Here is a 16,892-nt window from a genome sequence, read left to right on the forward strand (position 1 = left end):
CTTTTGATTAAATTTAAATTTAATGAGAATTGCAGGATGTGAGCTGTGACGTAGCAATGGGAATCAGTGGAATGCCACGTGTCATGCACTCGTCTACTGTTAAATTACAATTTTGGGTATTTTTTGCTTTTCCTTTTCTCCGAAATTGCATTTTCATGGAAAATTTTCTATTCTATAATTATTTAAAAGTTTTTTTATGCCATATTTAATTTTACGTGGGATGTGACTCCCTTAGTTTTTGTTAAACTATGTTTTTTAAAGGAATATTTTATCCTTGTTTCAAGAAGGCAATTAAATATATAGTACTATAGAGTTTTTTTTAAGGGAGATAAAATGTAGTTGTAAATAAATTGTTGTGGTAACTATGGAGATAATTTAGTACCATTTTTAAGTTTGTTCTATGAAAGTTAAGGCTTTGTATTCAGAATTTTGGTAATATATATTTTTTACATTTAAATTTATTTTCTATATATTTTATTTACTTATTTAATGAAAAGTCAAAGCATCATTTATCCGTTATTTTTATCGTTTTCGTAAGAATTTTTTACGTAAAAATTATGTATTTGATATTCTTAATTTTTTCTATTTTATTGTTTATACGAATCGATCCCAAGAAGACTAAAAATAAAAAAAAAATTATAGCATAATTTATTTCAAGTCATCCAACCCAATTAATGAATAAAAAATAAGAGTATATTCCTTGCTTACAAGTTGAAATAAAAAGGTGATAATGAAATAAGCACTAAAATTAACTTTAAGCAAATTAATTAATTATATATATCCATAAATCTTTTCTTTTTTATATCACTTTTTTTACAATAAGAGGTGATAAGAACTGTTCAAAGATTCAATTAAAATTTTAACTTTAATCAAAATGCAATTTCAGCTGAAATCTTTTAGCATTACTTCATAAAATTTATTGATGGTATCATTTAATTAAATACGCATATACATAGATTACGTATTAATTTAATTAATATTTTTTAGTGTTAAAATATTTAAAAAATCACGAGTTCAAATGTAATATGAATAGTTTTGAAATAATATAAAAAATATATTTAGTTATAAAAAACCAAGTATTATAAGAGATGTACAAAATTGATAAGATATAGGTGAAAGTCAGCATCAAAATGCAAGATATAAATATCCAAATTATAAAACAATTATATAATATATTATTAATAAAAACATTAGACCATGTTGATATATATTATAATGTCGACTATGAAATTTAAAATTTTATATATATATCTATATTTTTTTTTCTTATAAAATGAATTAATAAGAAATTACTGACCACAAGATTTTCAAAGGACATTTAAGTCATTTTCAAAACATATGATTTAGTTATTTCTTAGAAGAAAATATTTTCAATTCAATAAAACGGGAAAGCCAGACGAGATTTCCTTGCTGCTTCGTCTACGTGTGTATGTATTGTTTTGTTGCATGAAATGAACGCAACCCTTTGACGATTCAAGCGGTTCAGCTACGCGGATGGTCGCCGGAAACCAGGAGGTGCCTGCAAAACACCATTGCCAATGACCCAAACAGCTAAATGTTAGAATGAGACAAAACAACAAACACGTGGTGGGCGATTTCCCCTTTTGATTTAACCTCTTTTTTTCACGTTGATGAAGTCTTTGACCAAAGCTCAGTTACGGCTCGTGGTTTAGCTTCCTTTGGAATTATGTTCAAACAAGGTGGCTTCTAGAAACTTCTTAGTTCAACCCAGTTAATTAAATCTAAATATAATGAAAATATATTACGCCTTAAATGTTTTACGATAATGTTTTTTTATTTTCTTTTATATATAAATCTGGAAAAATAACTAGAAATAAAAAAATCAACCCAACCAAAAAATTTTGATTTTAATTTTATTCTATTTTAATAATTTAGTTGGTTTATTTAGATCTTGATATATAAAAATCAAATTGACATGGACACTCTACTTACCTTACCCCATATTAATTCCATATTGATGGCGGTTTAATGATTAACTAGCGCCTAATATCATGAGTTGTGGATTGAAACTCGTGATAAATGTACACAGAACGTTCTATTGAGATCAACTGATTAAATAAGTCTTATTTGAATTTTGATACACTTTAATCAGCTTGATTCGTGAAACTTACGGAGAAACTCAACTACTTGAAGCTTTGGTGGCCTAATGAAAGCATCAAGTAAAACTAGAGCTAGATAATATCTTATAATCCTAAGGGATAAGATTGTAAGTGTTTAAGTTCTTAGGACTTTCATATTGTAGATAGACTTTGATATCGACTGTTGATGTAATTTAAATTGTATTGTTGGATCTAAGAGAGTTCAACTATAAATAGAGTCAATCCTCCTCATCTGTAACAATCTCATTATTAAGTAATCAAATACTTTTGAAAGCATTAATTCAAGCACCTTGTATGTATTGTTTTTTGTGATTTTTTTGTTCATTCGTTGGTTTTTTGTCTTTGAATTTGCTTCCGTTAAGTTCGACGCCTTATAGAAATTTCTTTGTAAATTTTTATTTTTTGAGAATAAGGCTGAATTGGGTGAATTAGAATATAAGTTCTCACCTAGACTGTGCGATTTGCAAGAATAATGTTCTAGCTCCCTTGATACTAGCGGGGACTTAAATTTGAAAAAAAAAGAATGTTTTGGTAAAAATACTATGGAAGTCCACAAACTATAACTCATTGTATTAATATTTTACACTCTCTACTAAAAAAATAGTAAATTAATCATTATATATTAGATCAAAGAGAAAAATTATCTTTTTTATTAAATGTTTAATCCATTTATACCATTAAGTGATGACGTGGCTGATAGAGTAATCAAATAATGACATGTGGCATGCTACGTGTACATTATGTTGAAGTGACATTTTATCATGTCAATAATTATTTAAAATTAAAAAAATCCTAAAAATAGATAATTTTAAAATAATTATTTGAAAAACCATGTTGAAGATGAACTTAGACAACCTTCATGATTTCTAAAAGGCTTGATTTTTTTTGGTTCATGTACTATAATAAAATTATCACATTAATATTTGACTAATTTAACCCTACTTTTATTATATATTATTCATTACCTCAATCCAATTTTTTGTTAAAAACGGTGAAGTGCTACCACGTGTCAAGAAAAGTAAAAAAAAACTTATAAAATAAAAATAAATTATGATTTTTAATTTTATTTATAATTGGCTGAATTGGTTTTTTTTATGATTTTAATTATTTTCAATTTTTTTATATATTTTAAAGTTTTTAAGTGAATTAAAAAAAATTATAGCTGACAACATCTGATTGATTGGTTTAATTTTTTTAACAGAAATTTGGATTGAGATAACAAGATTACAGGATAAAAGTATATGAGTGAAACTGATAAATAAAATAAAATACAAACGACAAATTAATAAAAAAGATAATACATGTACTAAAGTAATAATTTAACTATAATAAGTGGGCTAAAAGAAGTATTAAGCCTCACTAAAACTTTCTTTTACCGGAAACTTTAAATTTAGTGATGTGTATCAGTATATATATATAATGTCGCATGCTGCTCAATCTCAAGGCGATTTCCATTTTTAAGAGTTTCCAAAGCTTACAGTAAATGCAAACCACCAACCCATCGTTAAATTAATTCGATGTCTGATGATTAATACTGAAACAACATTTGTCAGATCAAGTCCACGGTCAGAAAAGTTCTTGGCCGAAATTAAATTATAATTTATAATAGTAAAAATATAATTTTATAATTTTAATAATATGTATTTTTATAATTTTAAAAGATTAAATTAAATTTTTATTTTTTAAGGTCAATGTACAATTTTATTTTTATTAATTTAAAATTTTAAAAATTTTAAATAATTCAAATAAAAAAATTTCATTTTAAAGTTCAACCCCTGCGACCTCTAGTCTTGTCCCTGATGAGGGCAGGATTCAACCACAAATAATTTGTTCAACTGATTTTTTGCCTTAATTAATAAACTTACTAATTTGGGTTTTAATATGCTTGTTCTTTGGGCTTTAGTTGGGGAAACAAGACAAGACAAAACACATGGAAAAAGACACTTGCAATGTGCCACTTTAACTTTTAATTACAGAGCTAGGGAAAGCTTTATTTAGATTAGATTAGCAAATTTTGTTTATTAATTATCATAACACATTAGGTATACCAGTAAACTACCCCTTGCTCACTGGCTTTCCTCTTGTCCTCAATGGTTAGATGCTTTGTCACATAGTCTTGTCAAGGTTCGAGAGTTGGTAACCAAAGGGAAATCAAAGCAAACTACCCCCTGCTCAAAATTTAACTTTCACGTGATTCCAATTTCATGAACTATTTAAGCCATAAAAACCATCACAATTAGCAAAGAAGTAACTTGTTTAGTTCACAAGCTTTTCCGAAGATGGCAAACCATGACAATAGCTTAGTCCCTAAGGTATCCATTAAAGGTTTTCAATCAGTTACTCCGATGAGGATAACCGAATCTGTCACGGGACCTTGTTGGTACGGAGATGTTCCAGAGGTGTTTCAACATGGTCCAATGCTACATGAAGGGAGAAGATTCAGGTTGGGTAGTTGTAGGGTGGATTAAAGAGTCACTTGGGAGAGCTTTGTTGGAACAACCGACGATCTCCGGACGTCTTCAGAAAAGGGACCGAAACGATAGTGAGTTGGAGATCGTGTCCAATGATTCAGGCATTCGAATAATCGAGGCATAGATTCAGACTACTCTTTCGGAGTTTCTCGATTTGAAGCAAATGGAAGAGGCTGAAGCTCAGCTTATTTTTTGGAACGATATCGGTGAACATAATCTACAGTTCTCCCCACTATTCTATGTTCAGGTAATCTAACAGTCTGTCATTTAACAATCACTTTCAAATGGAGCTAACAATGTTTTAACAGATGACCAATTTCCAATGCGGAAGATACTCGATCGGAATCAGCTGCAGCATTCTTCTGGTAGACTTTTTCTTAAGAACTGAGTTCCTCAATACATGGGCGAGCATTCACAGTAACAGTGTCGACCACAACAATGAACGAAAGCTACCCTTATTTTACTTGCCGGGTGTCAATGGTACCACCGACTCCTCCCCTAATTTAATCAGCTCAAGTACTCTAAACAAAAACGAAAGCAAAACCATGGTGTTCAAGATCAATGCTGAAAGTGAGAATATGGAGATTGAATGGTGCCGAAAAATTGCATTAGCTGTTGAAAAGTCAATTAAGGGGGTGTTGAAAAGTCAAAAATGGGATGTGCAATTGGCACCGAAAGAAAAAGTGATAGGCAAGTTGTTTAAAGTTGAAAGGGATAATTGTAATTTTGGTCCCTAATTTTTTAGGCCATTTGCAAGTTGGTCCCTGAACCTCAACTATAAATAGGCCTAATCATTTTTCATTTCAACTATCCCAACCAATCTTTCTCTCTTAGTTTTCTCTCTTCTCCCATTTGAGAATTCTTAAGGAATTCTATTTGTTTGTAATATTTTGGAGATAGTAAAGTTATCATCTAGTGTTAGTGCCCCAGGACGTAGGTATAATTTACCGAACCTCGTTAAAACTCTTGTGTTCTTTCTTGTCCTACTTTTCTTTCAATATTTGAGGGTATAATAGTAGTATTTAATTGTGCTATTGAATTACTATAGAAGGGATATTCTGACTAAGGAAAGACTTGGTATTTAAGAGATCCTTGTGATCCACCTCTCTTCCCTGAGAATTGAACTTTGTGTGATTTTTTAGTATAATAATTTACACGCTTCCGACCCTATTGGAACAACAAGTGGTATCAGAGCCGAAGGTTAATCATAGTATGCTCTGTGGTTGCAGTTTAAACTGATCTTCCATATCAGAAAAGATTTCCTTAGGTATATTGAAAGATTATGGAGAAAACGGTCGGTGTAGGAGCTTCAACATCGTCCATGTGGACAAGACCGACAATTGTAAATGCAAGATTGGTCGTGGAGATCTTTGATGGCACGAGCCATCTTGGTATGTGGTAAAGTAAGGTTCTAGATGCCCTTTTTCAGCAGGGTCTAGACATTGCCATTGATGAAGAGAAACCAGATGATGTACAGGAGAAAGATTGGAAGGCGATCAATCGGTTGGCATGTGGCACAATTCGATCATGCCTTTCTTAAGAGCAGAGGTATGCTTTTTCAAAGGAGACTTCTGCAAATAAGTTGTGGGTGGCACTTGAAGAAAAACAGTCAAAATAAGCTCCACTTGAAGAAAAGACTGTTTCACTTCACTTACGTCCCAAGTACCACAATGAATGATCACATCACCAAATTTAATCAGTTAGTCACTGATTTGCTAAATATGGATGAGACATTCAAATATGAAGATTTGGCTTTGATGCTGTTGGGGTCACTTCCTGAGGAGTTTGAGTTCCTAGAAACTACTCTACTTCATGGCAGGAGTGATATATCTCTGAGCAAAGTCTGTGCGGCCTTATACAGTTATGAACAGAGAAAGAATGACAAACAGAAAAACTCAATCAGAGATACAGAAGCTTTAGTAGTCCGAGGTCGTTCATACACTCGGAAGAAAAACTCAGAAGAGGAGATCAAAGTCAAAGTCCAGACTTGGGAAAGATGAATGTGCCTTTTGTCATGAGAAAGGCCATTGGAAGAAAAATTGTCCAAAGCTGAAGAATAAGGGAAAAGCTGCTGTAGATGCTTGTGTTGTAAAGCCTGATACCAGTGACTCTGAACTATCACTGGTTGCATCATCATCGTCGTTCCATTCAGATGAGTGGATATTGGATTCGGGTTGTACCTATCATATGTCCCCTAACCGGGAGTGGTTCTCTGATTTAGTTGAGCTAAATGGAGGAGTTGTTTATATTGGCAATGACAATGCCTGTAAAACTGTTGGGATAGGTTCAATCCAATTAAAGAATCAAGATGGATCAACTAGAGTTCTGACTGATGTTCGGTACGTGCCCAGTTTGAAGAAAAATCTCATCTCATTGGGAGCCTTGGAATCCAATGGTTCAGTTGTTACTATGAGATATGGGGTTTTGAAAGTGACATCTGGCGCACTTGTGATATTGAATGGCATCAGGAAAAATAACTTGTATTACTACCAAGGTAGTACAGGTATTGGAGCAGTCGCTGCAGCTTCCGGTAACAAAGAATTGGACTCAATGCAGTTATGGCATATGAAGTTGAGACATGCTAGTGAAAAATCCTTACAAATTCTGGCAAAATAAGGATTGTTGAAAGGTGCAAAGGCTTGCAAATTAAAATTTTGCGAGCATTGTGTTCTGAGAAAGCAAAAGAGAGTGAAATTCAGCACTGCTATCCATAATACAAAAGGTATTTTGGAATATGTTCACTCAGATGTGTAGGGGCCTTCCAAAACACCTTCATTGGGAGGAAAACACTACTTTGTTACTTTTGTTGATGATTTTTCCAGAAGAGTTTGGGTGTATACCATGAGAACTAAGGATGAAGTGCTTAGAGTTTTTCTTAAATAGAAAACTATGATCGAAAACCAGACTGGCAAGAAAATCAAGCGGCTTAGGACGGACAATGGAGGGGAATATAAAAGTGATCCGTTCTTCGATGTGTGCCCAGAGTATGGTATTGTTCGACACTTCACAGTTAGAGATACACCACAGCAGAATGGAGTGGCAGAGCGTATGAATCGAACATTACTGGAGAAAGTTCGATGTATGTTGTCCAATGCTGGGTTAGGCAAGCAATTTTGAGCTGAGGCTGTGACATACGTTGGCCATCTTGTTAATCGTTTGCCATCATCTACATTAAAAAGAAAAACTCCTATGGAGGTATGGTCTGGAAAACTGGCTATAGATTATGATTCCTTACATGTGTTTGGATCCACTGCATATTACCATGTGAATGAGTCAAAGTTAGATTCAAGGGCAAATAAAGCTCTCTTTATGGGAATCACTTCTGGAGTGAAGGGATTTCGTTTTTGGTGCTTAGACACAAAGAAAATGATCCGTAGCAGAGATGTTACCTTTGATGAATCTACCACATTGAAAAAGGTGGCAGATGAAGATATTCAGACAAGCGATACTCCACAGCAGGTGGAGTGTACTCCAAAACAGGTGGAGTTTGAGCAAATGGGGATTTGCCCAGTTAATAAGTCTAATCTTCAGCCACAATGGAGGAATTAGAGGTTGAAGAGGCTCTCACCCAAGAACCGTTAAGTACACCAGAACCAGTTGCAGTTGCAATGCCACAGAGAGAAATTCGTAAACATGCTCTATTTACTGATATGGTGGCCTACGCCATTCCCGTTATTGATGATATTCCTATCACTTATCAAGAAACAATGCAAAGCTTAGAAAGTGATAAATGGAAAAGCGCTATGGATGAAGAAATGCAGTCTCTCCGGATGAATAATACTTGGGAGTTGGCGCAATTACCGAAAGGTAAAAGGGCAATCGGATGCAAGTGGGTATTCGCAAAGAAAGATGGATCTCCTAGCAAGAAAAATGTTCGCTACAAGGCAAGATTGGTAGCTAAAGGCTACACTCAGAATGAGGGAATTGACTACAATGATGTATTTTCCCCTGTTGTGAAGCATTCCTCCATCAGAATTTTGTTGGCCTTGGTAGCACAGTTAAATTTGGAGCTAGCTCAACTTGATGTTAAGACAGCTTTCTTGCATGGTGAGTTAGAAGAGGAGATCTATATGACTCAGCCCGAAGGATACACAGATGTTGGTGGTAGAAATTGGGTTTGTAAGCTGAACAAATCGCTATATGGATTGAAGCAATCCCTGAGGCAGTGGTACAAGCGATTTGATAACTTTATGAGAAGGCAGAAGTACACAAGAAGCAAATATGACAATTGTGTGTATTTGCAGAAGCTGCATGACGGATCTTTCATTTATCTACTCTTGTATGTTGATGATATGTTAATCGCTTCGAAGAGCCAAAAAGAGATAGATAAGTTGAAGGCTCAGTTGAATCAAGAGTTCGAGATGAAAGATCTAGGTGAGGCCAAGAAGATTCTCGGCATGGAGATAAGTAGAGATAGACAGAGAGGCAAGCTTTGTTTGAATCAGAAGCAATATCTGAAAAAGGTATTACAATGTTTTGGTGTAAATGAAAACACAAAACATGTAAGTACCCCACTTGCTTCTCATTTGAAACTTAGTGCTCAATTATCTCCGAAAACTGAAGAAGAAAGAGAATATATGGCAAAAGTTCCATATACTAATGCAGTTGGGAGTTTGATGTATGCAATGGTGTGTACGCGGCGTGACATTTTACAAGCTGTTGGATTTGTGAGCAGGTATATGCATGATCCTGGAAAAGGACATTGGCAAGCTGTGAAATGGATTCTACGGTATCTTCGAAAAATCGTAGACATTGGTTTAGTTTTTGAGAAGGATGAAACATTTGGTCAGTTTGTAGTTGGATATGTTGATTCCGACTTTGCTAGTGATTTAGATAAACGTCGTTCAACTACGGGGTATCTATTTACTCTTGCTAAAGCCCCAGTGAGTTGGAAGTCTACCTTACAGTCTACAGTAGCTGTGTCTACTACAGAGGCAGAATATATGGCAGTTACAGAAGCTGTTAAGGAGGCTATTTGGCTTAATGGATTGTTGAAAGACTTGAGAGTTGTTCAAAGTCATATTAGTTTTTTTTGTGACAGTCAGAGCGCTATTCATTTAGCGAAAAATCAAGTCTATCATTCAAGAACCAAGCATATCGACGTAAGATATCACTTTGTGCGGGAAGTCTTTGAAAAAGGAAAAATTCTACTTCAGAAGATTCCGACAGCAGATAATCCCGCAAATATGATGACCAAGGTGGTAACAACAATCAAGTTTAATCATTGTTTGAACTTGATTAACATCCTAAGAATTTGAGAACCTTCAGGTGTATGGCGCTCGAGAGCGCATTTGGAGGCACTACAAAAGATAGCTTTATCGAATATGGGGAGTTGAAGGAAGTGTGTGAAGATGTGATTATCCTAATCAAATCTTCAAGGTGGAGATTATTGAAAAGTCAATTAAGGGGGTGTTGAAAAGTCAAAAAATGGGAGGTGCAATTGGCACCGAAAGAAAAAGTGATAGGCAAGTTGTTTAAAGTTGAAAGGGATAATTGCAATTTTGGTCCCTAATTTTTTAGGCCATTTGCAAGTTGGTCCCTGAACCTCAACTATAAATAGGCCTAATCATTTTTCATTTCAACTATCCCAACCAATCTTTCTCTCTTAGTTTTCTCTCTTCTCCCATTTGAGAATTCTTAAGGAATTCTATTTGTTTGTAATATTTTGGAGATAGTAAAGTTATCATCTAGTGTTAGTGCCCAAAGACGTAGGTATAATTTACCGAACCTCGTTAAAACTCTTGTGTTCTTTCTTGTCCTATTTTTCTTTCAATATTTGAGGGTATAATAATAGTATTTAATTGTGCTATTAAATTACTATAGAAGGGATATTCTGACTAAGGAAAGATTTGGTATTTAAGAGATCCTTGTGATCCACCTCTCTTCCCTGGGAATTGAACTTTGTGTGATTTTTTAGTACAATAATTTACACGCTTCCGACCCTATTGGAACAACATTAGCTTGTGTTGAGGATGCGGAGAACGGCCTTGGAAGTGAAATGGGTGCTGAGTTTTGTTTGTTTGTGAATGAATCGTTTGAGTCATCAAGGTAGAAAGCTGCTGAAAACATGAGATGTTGAAGCCGAAGCTGAAGGCTAAAATGGAGTACAAATTGGGATGATTTAGGGACAAACGATGTTAGTTTTCGACTAGGAAATAAACCCGTTCACTTTTCCCATTGGTTTCGATCGATTTTGGGTGGTGTTGTCGTCGTAATTCCTTTACTAGAGGAGGAGCAGGGTGCATACACAGTGAATATCTTTGTCACGGTTCCTAATGAAAAGTTCTGAGAGAGATATCATGGGGATATGTGTGTATTCATGTCATAATTGTATTAAAAGTATTTTATATTTCGAATGCGAGTCTTGGGATATAATTTCTAGCTTTAATTTTAGAGAAACCTAAAAATTGTAGTATCCAGTGGTCATCTTCTTGTATGATTGTTGCAATAAAATTGGTATCAGATTACCTTCAAGAGAAGTGCTGCGAATAAGAGCTCAGGCCATTAGCATTATGAAAACCGCATCCCAGTCTTTCACGGAGGGCTAAGAGCAATGCCAACTGATCCAGTGCCGTGGATTTATGGAGTCACTGTTGCCAAAGCACGAGAATCCCCTCTAAGAGAACTTTGCGACTGCGGTCGTTATAAATGAATATAGGCCGTTTACGACCATAGGTCCATAAGTGAAATGTTGATGGGAAGTATCACCTAATTGACCTGCAACACGCATTACCAATGAGCAACAAGCCAGAAAAGCAACATCAATGGATACCCAATTTTGGCTGTCCCACTCCCATCCGTTCCAGTAAGAGGATAGTCGATCCTTGTTTCGGCCCGGGGCCTTTATTTTCCCACAGGCAAAAGGTTTCACATATAAAACAATCAATGATGCTATTGTATTAGAAGTTTCATATTTAAATTTATTCCATATACTCAAGAAATGAGTAAACTAGAATACATTAGATTAAAAAGTAAATAGTTATTTTGTGAAAAAAATTCATCCACTTTTACCCTTAAAAACTGGCCCCTATACCTCAGCATGAGGTGCACATAACATGCCACGTGTAGCTTTTAACAAAAATAACCGATTTGCTCTTTAATCTAACATAAAATATCTAATTTATCCATTTTTGAATAAATGGTGAAAACGTAATTTGGCTACTAATATTGGGGTTTTTATAGTACTTTTAACTCACCCTTAACTATGCTACTAGTTTTCCCAGAGGCATGATAACTATGAAAGTCATGGACAAAACCATGTATTTAGTTGAGTTTTGGCTCTAATCTTTACTTTTAATACTTATGATAAGTTGACATGTTATTACACATATAATAATATGCTTGTAGCATTAGATTTTGAAAATAGCGGAATTTAACCTAATAAACTTAACAGTTATTATTCGGTTGAAGGCTGAAATTTTAAAAATTGAAAAGTAAAAGGACTAAAAATGACCAAATTAAAGTATAAGGATTAAATTCATAACTTTTATAAAGTACAGGGACTAATATCAAAGTTTAACCATTACTAAAACAATAGCAGGAAAACTCGCACAAGTTAAATCTTAAAAATCCAGATCACGTGCCTGACTCCCGCCCTTTTCACTATCGTCTCAAAATTCCAGCAAATTAGTAAATTACCTCCATTTTTCAAACCTCAACATTACTCCTCTCCCCACATCCATAATCGAAATGAAAAGTAACTTGGATCAACTCACTGAGTCACTAAAACTCTCAGCCACCGAGTCTCAAAAGGCCTGGCATGTTTTTTCTCTTATAATCTTCATCGGCAAGCCCGCCCCTATCTCGGACCTCGCTTCCCAATGCACACTGTTTCCGGCTAGCCCCGATATCATATTCTCGCTCTGTTCCATCCCGAATTCTCCCATCACTCTCTCAGACGACAAGCATCGCGTCGCTATCTCTTCAATTGGCCTTTCTTTTTTCGCCGCTTATATAGCTCGAAATTTCACTGTCGCCGATGCTTTCACTTCGCTGCCGGTTCCGTTCCGCAATTTCCCGAAGATATGGCTTTGCAAGAGGGATCGATATGGTAATTTCCAAAACGAGCCATTTTTTCACTTTTTTTTGTTTAATTTCATGTTTTTTTTTGGTTGACCTTTAAGTTAAATTTTCAGCTTCTGATTTTTCTGAGGATGAGAACGAAAGGGAGTTGATTCCTTCGTTGAAGAGAATTCGAAATTATTGTACGAAGGTATTTTTTGAGCTTATTTTACACAATAGATCTGCCAATTAACTCCTTGACATTGCGAATTTGTAGTAGTTTTTAGATTGATTTGACTATACTTTTAGTTTTTGATGATAATTTTAGATCTTCGAGTTGGAAATGCCATCAAGCAAATCTATCTTTAGTAATTTATTCATTTCAGTGTTATAGTCTCCAAACGCTAATTGATGAAAAAAAATTCAGGTGCAGTACCATTTAACTGATGATATGAGCAGAATGAGTAGTGCTAGAGAAGAGGGCATTGAAAATGTAGAAAGCAAGGTAAATGTGGAAGACTATATGTTGGGAAATGTCAGCAAAGAATTGGTTGGTAGTAAACCTGAAGTAGAAACCAAAGCTGTTATCCTCAATGGTATAAACTTTCCCGAGTGTGCTGAGACGAGCAATATAGGAGTGGCGTTGGGTGGAAAATTTTATGTGGATTTTACCAAAAGAAGTTTTAGAACAGTAGACAATGAAGTGGATGTGGAGGACAATAAGAAAGAGGAGAAACTTGATTTAGTAAGAAGACAAGGAGTGAAAGATCTGTCTCCTCCATTTAACATTAGTCTTTCTGATAAACCACCTGAACGGGATTTGAAAAGCCTTGATGAGGGTAACTTCAATCATAAGATGCCATCTCCAGGTGAAGAACTCGAAATCGTACCAGCAGCATCTAGTGTTATGCCTCCAGTATTGCAAACCCCCAACAAGTCTTTAGGGGATACCAATGTTGTCAGTACTTACAAAAGAAAGAGGTATCGTGTAAAAGATAATTTGTCAGCTCGCACTGCGCAGAAATCAACTCAGAACCATAAGGATATATATGTTAATGAAAGAAGGGCAAACTCTACCTCTATTTCTCTTCAGGTAAGCTCACCTCAGCATTTGTAGCTTGCTATCTCTTGTATAATGTTCTATTACTTCCATTTTTGTAAGTGGAGTCTATTTAATAAGCCTGAGTTGGCTGCTGTGCTTTATTTTAATTGTAATATAAATATCGATGTATGCTTGCTTTAGGACCAGGCAAAGCCGAAAGTATTACCTGACTTTGAATCTTATAATGTAGAAGAGGAAGAAGGTTCAGGTACCATAGCTTCAATTTTTCTTGCTTGCATTTCACATCATAGTTCTGCTTATAACTAAGATGATTTATTAATTTGCTAAGGTGAAACTTTAATTGGCAGGTGGTTATGGCACTGTGTACAGGGCTCGAAGGAAGAATGACGGGGCTTTAGTTGCCATTAAATGTAAGAGGAAAATTGATATAACATGCAGTTGCATTGCTGTGCTGCAATGAGGACTCTTATTGGGTTACATGTATGGGTCATTCCCCTGTTGTTATATTATTTGTTTATCTCATCGCAGGTCCTCATGCCAATGCTCATAAGAACTACGTTAACAATGAGCAGAAAATGCTGGAGCGTTTTGGGTAAGAAGTTTGTTTCACTTTAAAGAAAACCTGTTTGTTTACAAAAGCAAAGCAGTTTATATTAAGCTCTTCTTCCCTCCACCAATCTTTCATATTTTCTTTTTGTCAATGCCAGGGGAAAGAACTTTATAATTCGATATGAAGGATGCATTAAGAGTGAGAATTCTGATTGCTTTGTTCTGCAGTATGTTGAGCATGATAGGCCTGAGGTAATTATTAGAATTTTGGAAGCCATATTTTGTTTGTTCTTCTGCTTGATGGTGTGTTTGTTTCATTGAGCAGGTGTTGAAAAGAGAAATAGATGTTTTTCAGTTAAAGTGGTATGCTTTTTGCTTGTTCAAAGCTCTTGCAAATCTTCATAAGCAGGTATGTGATTTTCTGGATGCGATGCATCTATTCTACAAAATTACAAGTTCTTAATAACTCTTTATACGCATGCAGGGAATAGTTCATAGAGATGTTAAACCAGGAAACTTTCTTTTCTCTCGTAAGACCAACAAAGGTTATCTTATTGATTTCAATCTTGGCATGGTAAGTAGCTAAGTGCCAACCTTACATGATCCTGTGGTTGGCCGTTTATATATCCCCCCCCCCCGCCCCCGGTGGCAATATTTTTGTGCTCTAATTTGAGGACTATTAGTTTTGTTTCTTCTCTTGTTTTGACAGGAAATGCATCAAAAGTACAGGAGTATGGGTTAGTTCCTTTTTTCTGGAGCTTGAAATTAAGAATCCTAGTACTTTTTACTGTAGGCAATGAAGAGGACCATCTATTTATGATTGATGTGGCATTATGCATTTCACAGACAAATCCAAGTCGGGATATGATGTAACGTTTCATCATAATATCGTTCCTGCCAAAGCCATTCATCTGACAAATAGCAGCAAGTTTTTAAATATCAAATCAAGAGAGGGAATCAATATAGAGGCAACCAAAGGCTCCATGTTAACTTTAGAGACTAAGAACATGAGGAAGACAACAATTCAAAGGAAGGCTCCTCATAATGACTTGAGTAGTTGGAATAAAATAAATAGTCAGGGTGTAGATGGTTCAGGCATTACCTCAACAAAGGATTTAAGTGCAAGGACTCCCTCAGCAGAAAGGCTCAGAGAGCCTTTGCCATGCCAAGGCAGGAAAGAGCTCATCAGTCTGGCACAGGAAGCAATACAGAGTCCAAAACCTGGAGTGTCACATGTTTCTGCTCACATGAGAAAGCGAGTTGCTGCTTCTCCAGGAAAATGGGATAGACAGGTTCTTCATCCTACTCCAATGCCTTTGAGCTCAACTAGCTTAGCTTTATCGGGGGTTGACTTTGCCAAGAACAAAGGCAAGCATCTTTTGGGTAAATTTTGGAACTTTGGTTTGAAAGAATCATTTTCCTTAGTAAAACTCATCAAATTTTATTCACTTGCAGGGGATGGGAAGCATAAGACAAAAGGTCCTTGTGCTGGAACAAAAGGCTTCCGAGCTCCAGAGGTAATGACCGATAAACTTCAATTCATATTTTGATTTTCAATAAAAAAAGAAAATACCTGGTGCTCTTATGCGTTGAATTCATTAGATAACCAAAACAACATGTCCAAAAGAAAAATATTAACAGTCTATGCCAGATTTCCTTGATAATTGGTATTGTTATTTTCTTCAGGTCTTATTCAGATCTCAACATCAAGGTCCAAAAATTGATATTTGGTCTGCTGGGGTCACTCTACTCTACCTAATGATAGGGAAATCACCCTTTATTAGTGATCCCGAACAGTAAGATTTCTTTAACCGAAACCGCTCGATCCAGTTTCTTGTTTGATGGCTTATGTTCCCGACATCTTTTGGCACTTTCAGGAATATAAATGATATTGCAAAGCTGAGAGGCAGTGAAGACCTTTGGGAAGTTGCCAAGTTACATAATCGTGAATCCTCATTTCCTGAGGTATAATAAATGCAAGTATAATAATGCATGATCTGCAACTATAACTTATTTAAAAGTAAATTGCTAATACTTTTGTTATAGGAGCTCTATGGTAAGCAGTCTTTAACATCTATGAACCTACGGCAGTGGTGCCGAATTAATACGAAGAGACGAGACTTCCTTACGGAGATACCGAGCTCGCTTTACGATCTTGTGGACAAGTGCTTAACAGTGAACCCAAGATTAAGGATTACAGCAGAGGATGCTCTTAAGCATGAATTTTTGGCTTCAATACATGAAAATCTGGAAAAGCAAAGGACACTAACTCTGTAACTCCATTTTTGAAGGTTTGAAATCTTTTCTGCACTTCTTAAATGCTCTAAATGCATGGACTTTCCTCTTACATGTTCAAGTTGTATAAAAAAATGCTCCTAATCTAATAGCTAAATGTAAGATTTATTATTACCATTTTGGTGATGCAAGGGTCTATGGTTTATCAGGGACTAAGAGGAAAACATCTTATATGCTTTAAAACCTATTCTTTTGAGTTAAAATTAAACTTGAGAATTTAAATTCTCAAGAAATTTACTTTCAAGTTAAACCCTCTAAGTTTCTGGAATGATATTTTGAGTTCTAGAAGGCTGTTAGCAATATATCCTTTATATTCCCTGAGAGAATAAAAAATTATGATGTTGGCAATGGAAGTAGTGTGTTGACATGGCGATATTCTATTGGTCTACGTGA

General features: G+C 35.2%; 1 protein-coding gene across 2 annotated transcripts; it reads left to right on the forward strand.

Moving 5' to 3' along the window:
• Positions 1–12,202: 12,202 nt before the first annotated feature.
• LOC107923012 (uncharacterized) lies at positions 12,203–16,616 on the forward strand. 2 transcript variants are annotated; one of them, XM_016853210.2, is made up of 15 exons: positions 12,203–12,641; positions 12,727–12,803; positions 13,020–13,685; positions 13,836–13,902; positions 14,003–14,065; positions 14,184–14,247; positions 14,363–14,456; positions 14,530–14,613; positions 14,689–14,778; positions 14,914–14,941; positions 15,051–15,587; positions 15,660–15,721; positions 15,891–16,000; positions 16,082–16,169; positions 16,251–16,616. In XM_016853210.2, exons 1-15 carry the CDS (start codon positions 12,281–12,283, stop codon positions 16,479–16,481), a joined length of 2,622 nt encoding a protein of 873 aa, XP_016708699.1. In that variant the 5' UTR covers positions 12,203–12,280; the 3' UTR covers positions 16,482–16,616. The 2 variants fall into 2 exon arrangements, with proteins under 2 accessions (XP_016708699.1, XP_016708700.1); XM_016853211.2 differs by having other exon boundaries at positions 12,204–12,641; positions 15,051–15,572.
• Positions 16,617–16,892: the final 276 nt, after the last annotated feature.

Source organism: Gossypium hirsutum, chromosome A11 (assembly GCF_007990345.1).
Source record: "Gossypium hirsutum isolate 1008001.06 chromosome A11, Gossypium_hirsutum_v2.1, whole genome shotgun sequence".
Lineage (NCBI taxonomy): Eukaryota > Viridiplantae > Streptophyta > Magnoliopsida > Malvales > Malvaceae > Gossypium > Gossypium hirsutum.

Bases quoted from the DNA above. Each gene is read 5' to 3' on its own strand.
- LOC107923012 (XM_016853210.2), top strand. From the start codon at position 12,281: ATGAAAAGTAACTTGGATCAACTCACTGAGTCACTAAAACTCTCAGCC. The intron at 12,642-12,726 runs GTAATTTCCAAA...TTAAATTTTCAG, and splicing joins TTGCAAGAGGGATCGATATG to CTTCTGATTTTTCTGAGGAT. The intron at 14,942-15,050 runs GTTAGTTCCTTT...TGCATTTCACAG, and splicing joins TCAAAAGTACAGGAGTATGG to ACAAATCCAAGTCGGGATAT.